Source organism: Cryptotermes secundus, unplaced genomic scaffold (assembly GCF_002891405.2).
Source record: "Cryptotermes secundus unplaced genomic scaffold, Csec_1.0 scaffold1755, whole genome shotgun sequence".
Taxonomy (NCBI): domain Eukaryota; kingdom Metazoa; phylum Arthropoda; class Insecta; order Blattodea; family Kalotermitidae; genus Cryptotermes; species Cryptotermes secundus.
The window spans coordinates 429051-435970 of record NW_019731237.1 but is presented as its reverse complement, the minus strand read 5'-3'; the positions used below and the strand labels follow the sequence as shown (position 1 = coordinate 435970).

At 43.5% G+C, this 6920-nt stretch overlaps 1 protein-coding gene across 1 annotated transcript; it reads left to right on the top strand.

Moving 5' to 3' along the window:
- Positions 1-5727: 5727 nt before the first annotated feature.
- On the top strand, positions 5728-6432 carry LOC111866641. The gene has a single exon (XM_023855780.1). It carries the CDS (start codon positions 5728-5730, stop codon positions 6430-6432), a length of 705 nt encoding a protein of 234 aa, XP_023711548.1.
- Positions 6433-6920: the final 488 nt, after the last annotated feature.

The window sequence follows — 6920 nt, the reverse complement described above, 5'->3', positions numbered from 1 at the left end:
ATGCAACGCGGATAAACAGTGGTTGCGATAGACGACGGTAGCAACAGTGATGCCTACCACGTGGTTGTTTTCTCGTTGCACTGCTGAGGGTTTACAAGGGAGCTACACAGCCGCCGACGACAGTTCTCAGTTCGCAAGTTACGAGAAGGGGGTGGCAACTGGAATAGGGGAAAGGGGAACACGGTAACTACTGCCTCTAGGAATGACTGCAAAAACTTCACGCAGGTCTCGACAAATCAGAGAGCCTAAACAAACCAATTTGAATACACATAATTACTTGCGTTTATCGTGGTTTATTATATGGAAATTGGTAAGTATGAATGTTGATTTGATGTGGTTGTGAAACGAAAGTAGACATTTGCGAACGAAATTACAGCTCCATATTAAACGTATTATTTCTGTATATTAATGTTATGCTTACTACCACAAATGGAATTAGAAACATACAGAATCCTTTCAAGCCTAAAATTTTTGAGGTTATCAACTGTAATCTAAATGATATNTATGAACTATGGATGAATATTCTGGGGGAACTCTTGACATAGTGTAAAAAATTTTAAGATACAAAATAATATAATTAGCATAATTACAGGACGTAGAAGTAGAGATTTATTTAAGAAATTAAAAAATCTTCCTCTACAATCACAATATATACTATCGCTTCTCTTATTTGTTTTGTACAAAAAATATTTGAATTAAATTCCAATATCCATAACACGAATACTAGACAAAAATATAACTTCCATCTACCTTCATCAAACTTATCACTATATCAAAAAGGAGTCTACTTTTCTGGCATAAAAGTGTACAATAGTCTCCCACAAAGTATCAAAAACTTGAGTAATTATACTAAACATTTTAAATCAGAGCTAAAGAAATATCTGCATGCTCATTCCTTCTACTCTGTAGACGAATACCTCAATGTAAATAGAGAATAATGTAGAATTAAGCTATATTAGTTTAAGATAAAATTACTTGTACAAGTAGGTATTATTTTGACTTGTTCCATATCCAGAGTTATTAACCTACTTAGGGTCTATGGAATGCAAATAAATTCAATTCAATTCAGGGAATATGATTTATAAGAGAATAAGGTGGTGACGACTGCTATGAGGAATAATTTAATGAAATATACAAAATCTTTATAATGGCAGTCCCTTTCAAGTAAAGTGTGTTTTTTTCAAATCTGAAGAAGTCCATCATGTAAGGAAGCCCACTAATTTCCTTTTTAATCTTCTTTCAGTGGGGTGCTGTGGTGAATACCTGGCAACAGCTGTTTGGTGATCACCTTGTGAACACATTTGAAGCTATTCGTTTGTAGTCTGGTTTGAACAATAATCCAACTGTGGGACAGTTTGTAGATGCCCTGAAGACTAACATCATCAGTGCACTTGCTATCAGAGGTCTGTGTGGAACTAGTTGTGAGGATGATGGTGCTACTGTTGTGTGTAACCTATAGTCATTGTTCAGGGCACCTGATGCTTCTTCACCAAATCCATCCACAAGTCATGGCAAGGAAACCCCCGATGAAGTTCCTGAGTTTCCATGTTACTCAACAAGTACAGAAGGACATGGTTGCTGCAGTACATGCTGGTGATATGGAAGTGTTCTCAGTAGCCTATGTCAGTGGTTCCATTGCCAGACAGGTGTTTCATGGTGTCAGCTGTGATGCACACAAGACATGCGTGACATCTGAAGTGCTTCTATCAACCAATGTCTTCATATATTTCTGAGACGTTGGTGTGGAGACTGTCGGTATGCTGTAACTCCAATATAATCTATGATGGTCATGGTAGGCAATTCAATTCATGTTGCAGCATATCACAGCTGCCATTAAGAGCACCATTGACTTGGAGTGGATTAGGTGTACTGGTTGTTCACTTCACTACCAAGGAATAGTAGATGGTATTGTGAGATGTCTCACAAGAATTTACATTCCTTGATGGTGTAAGCGAACAAACAGGTTGATGACTGAATCAGCCAGGCAAAGGGCCACAAAGAGGAAGAATAAGATACTGACACATCAGTAAGTCATTAGGAAAGTAATGCTTCTTCATCTTTGCCTTGTAATATCCTGCCCATACCAGCCCTGGAAATTGGCAGAGAGCAGTTGTTGAATTACTGGAATAATATATTCCAATTGCTCACAAGAGCATCTATAGATGTTTCATAAGTTGGAGAAAGTAACCCTGATGACAAGCAACTGCAACTGCCATGCCTTCACATGCTCTTGTCTCAAACCTCTGGTATTGAGTAATTTGTTGATAACATTATCACCTAGAGTCTGATTACGTACAAGAAACCTATTCTGATCTTGAGCTCCCTCTCCTTGCTTTGGAGACCTGTTTCCTTCTTCCCAGAGTATTAGAACATCATTGTCAGAAGATGATCAGAGTTCATTCTGCCCTATATCTGAAAATAATTATATTTCAGTCAAGAATTGTGTGGGAAATTCTTTTCTGACTCAAATGGTTCGTGTTTATATGTGGGTAAGAGTGAAGTGGCATTATTTTATAATTGACTTGCAATCTTCAGGTTGCCTGATTCAGCATGAAACACTGAGGAGCAGAATCAATGTCAGGATTCAGTGTATATTTTGTAACTAAATTTATTACTACTTCCTACGTAGGAAGTTTTACTTATTAGTGTCCACATATTTTGTTCACCTAATTTGTTATTATGGGTATATCCCTTCAGTCGTTGCATTATTTTTGCCATTTGATTGTGTTCAGCATTGATCTTATGAACATAAATATATAAACATCAGATTTTTAAGGTTCATTTTATTCCTTCAGTTATTTTATTCTGTTGGCCATATTATTGTGTTCAACATTGAACTTGTGAACATTTACATATTTCAGATTTTCAAGGTTCATTATATTGCTTCAGATATTTTATTTTAAGGTTCATTATATTCCTTCAGTACATTCATTATGTTGGCCATATTATTGAACACAACATAATGAAATTACTGAAGTAATATAATGAATCTTGAAAATCTTAAATATGTAATGTAGCACGAATGGGGGAGACGAGGAATGCGTATAGGATATTGGTGGGAGAGCCAGAAGGAAAGAGACCACAGGAAGTCCAAGGCATAGGTGGGTGAACAATATTAGAATGGATCTTAGAGAGATAGGAGGGGATGGTATGGATTGGATAGATCTGGCTCAGGATAGGGACCAGTGGAGGGCTCTTGTGAACACGGTGATGAACCTTCAGGTTCAATGAAATGCTGCGAAATTCTTGAGTAGCTGCAGAATTGGCAGCTCCTCAAGAAGGGCTCAGCTCCACGAGTAAGCAAGTAAGTAAATAAATATTATTGTGTTCAGTATTGAACTTATGAACATCTCACAACCCTATGGGCCTTGACGGCCTGTTACACAGATAGCTCTACTTTACTTACTTTACTTTTACATATTGTGACATGTGACCCCTACCTTCCCAGCGGTAACGTAGCGCTCGCGTAATAGGCGAGTCATCACCCCGCAACTCTCACCGCGGTGACGTCACAGGCAGAGCCGAAGTGAGCCGAGTCCCCGCAACCTTGAAGCTATGCAAAGGAGTCAACAGCGGTGACGTCACCAAGGGGTAACAGCGTCCTAGGCTATACGCCACTTCATACTAGCAACAGCGAACGGAATAAAAGCCGGCTGAGCAGCAAGCGAGAGTCAGTGTGTTATCAACGAGTTCTCGGTTCGCAAGTTACGAGCTACAGATGCGTGTGCGAGAATCAGTGATAGTTCGGGATAACCAGTTATATCTGGAGTGTGTAATTGAGGGAGACTTGTATAGCTCCCGCGTTATTAGTACGTGAAGACAAGTGAAGATTGTGTTAAGAGATTTTGTTGTAGGGTTTGTAAACTGTGGAAACCCGTAACATTGTTATAATTAATTGTAGCCGACAGTTGTAGATTGTTGAATAAAGCACTTAACGATCTCTACGGCATATTCAGTAACGAAACACGATACATTGGTGTCAGAAGTGTTACGAACTTAAACACGCCACGAACTGAATTATTGTGCATCGTGTATTCTACTGCGACAAGATGGAGATGCAGCAGATGATGGAAATGCTGGCTAGGATGGACGCCAGCATGAAAACCAACAAAGAAATGCAGGCGAAGGCAGAGGCCGATAGAAAGGAAGAAAGGAAGGCGGAGCAGGAAGAAAGGAAGGCGGAGAAGGAAGAAAGGAAGGCGGAGAAGGAACTTCTACTGAAGGAAAGCAGAGACAACAAGAAATGTTCCGAAACCATCAAGAAGAGATGAGGGCAAACCAAGTAAAAGCAGATGCCGACCGAGAGCGAATGGAGACCACTTTCCTAGCGAAATTAGAATCCAATCAAGAAAAATCAAATATCATGCTGGCAAAATTATACGCTGATAGGAAAACTGAAAAAAGACGACATGCTGAAAGAGATGAAGGCCATGCAAGAAAATAGGAAAACAGACAAAGAAGATTTACTATCCCAATTAGACGCCAATCAGGAAAAGGCGGCGGCCGATAGGAAGGCCGACAAGGAAGAATTGAAAGCCGCAATGCAATCTATGCGAACAGAATTGGATGATAAAATCCAACATAGAGTTCAAAACATTTTAACAATCGTTGAACACGACAAACGAAATATCCAGGAAGAACTAACGAAAACCTGTGCAGCAATTGAAGAGACCAAACGAGATGTCCAGGCACGGTTGGACATAGTACAAATGAAGGCCGAGCGGGGAAATACATCAACAATCGTCGCGAGCACAGCTCAGTCCCCGACGTTCAAAGGGAATTCAACATGGAGCGTGTTTCGGCGACAATTCGAAACCGTAGCAGAGCACAACCAATGGATGGATAAGGAAAAATCGACGTACCTAATTACTGTCCTGAAGGGTCGGGCGGCGGAAATACTACCCGGCATTCCGACAAATACCACTTACGAGGAAACACTTCAGGCTCTAGAGGACCGTTTCGGGGACCAACACTTTGCAGCTGCTTACCACTGCCAATTAAGAACGAGGACGCAGAGACCTGGAGAATCCCTGCAAGATTTCGCCACGGCCATTGAACTCCTTTCCCGTCGTGCCTACCCCAATCTACCTGCTGACCACATAGGAAGGGAGGCAGGAAAAGCCTTCGCATACGGAATACGAGATGCCGATATAAAGTTCCAGCTGCTGCTGGGAGGGGAAAAGACGGTAAACGAGGCCCTCCGACAAGCGCTAGAGCTGCAGGCGGTACTGGTAGCAGCCACACCTCACGGAGATAACACAAAGTTCCGATCGTTCCCCACCCAACGAGGAGATGACAATAGACAGCATCAGGACCGAAGAGAAGGACCTCCAAGAAATAAACGGGAATCGCCGGTGAAATCAGAATGGCGACCCAGAAACAACAGGGAAACAAGCTGGAGAAACGACCAACCTTCGGGAAACGAGCAACAGCCGGCGGAGAAGGGCGAACGCCGGCATATGCGTTAAGGCCCCCACACTACGCACTCACGGACATGACGGAGAAAGCCAACACCAGTCTGGTCACCCAGGGAAGGGTCGGTGATAAGCCGTGTCAGGTTACAGTGGACACTGTAGCATACATCACGTAGTAAGACCGAATATCGCCGCCGGATGGCCTGAAAGACAGCCAAATCCAGATTTCTCGCTGCAGACCGTGTCTGGAGGATCCCTTCCCATCCTGAAAGAAGTTATGTTGACCCTTACCCTGGGGCGCCAACCGATAACAATGTGGGTTTTCGTCGCGAATATCACCGATGAGCTCATCCTGGGACTGGACATACTGCGCGCCTATGATGCTTCAGTGGATATAGGGAGCCAAACTCTGCGTCTGGCGGAAGAAGTATCGCTATGGAGTCCTAGGGCAGGACCCCGACCTTCGAGCTTAGTGGTGGCAAATGGCCATGTGATACCCGCACGGAGCGAGGGAATAGTTATGGCTAAAATGAAGAATCATCTGGGAGTAGAAAATGGTCTAGTAGAACCAAACCCACAGGCCCACCCGCCTGAAGGAATCTACGTAGCCAGGACCCTTGTTCAGGGCTGTCAAGAAGTACCAGTGAGGGTCATGAATGTTACCCACAAGGACCAAAAGCTCAGGAGAGGATCTCCTCTGGCGCACTGTGAGCCAGTAACATTCGTAGCTTTGCCCGAGGTTGGGCAGCCACCAGCACCAAGTGTAACACCGAAATTAGCGGACGTGATCACAGCCGCCAAGCCACACCTAAGCCCCGGAGAATTTCAGGATTTAGAGGATCTCGTATCCGAGTACGCCGATATCTTCGCACAAGACAATGAAGATTATGGAAGGACAAACAGAGTATATCACCGCATAGACACGGGAGAAGCCCGACCAATTCGACAGCCACCGAGGAGAGTACCCCTGGCAAAACAAGCAGAAGTAAAGGAAATGCTCGAAAACATGCGAGGATAGTGGGTTATAGAAGAATCGGACAGCCCTTGGTCGTCCCCGGTCGTTTTGGTCAGGAAAAGGAATGGGGAGCTCCGTTTCTGTGTGGACTACAGAAAGCTGAACGACGTCACCAAGAAGGATTGCTTTCCGCTACCCCGCATTGACGACACCCTGGACACGCTGGCCGGAGCCAAATGGTTTTCAACTCTTGATTTAACGAGTGGCTATTGGCAAGTGGATGTACACCCAGACGACAAAGAGAAAACAGCGTTTTCGACAGGGCAAGGGTTATGGCAGTTCACAGTCATGCCCTTTGGCCTCTGCAATGCACCGGCAACCTTCGAGAGGCTAATGGAGACAGTCCTACGAGGGCTCACGTACGATTCATGTCTTGTATATTTGGATGACGTGATAGTAATAGGCCGCACATTCCAAGGGCACATGCTCAACTTACGGAAATTGTTCGAGAGGTTCAGGGAAGCCCGTCTGAAACTTAACCCGGAAAAGTG

Coding starts and splice junctions, on each gene's coding strand:
- LOC111866641 (XM_023855780.1), top strand. CDS start 5,728: ATGTGGGTTTTCGTCGCGAATATCACCGATGAGCTCATCCTGGGACTG.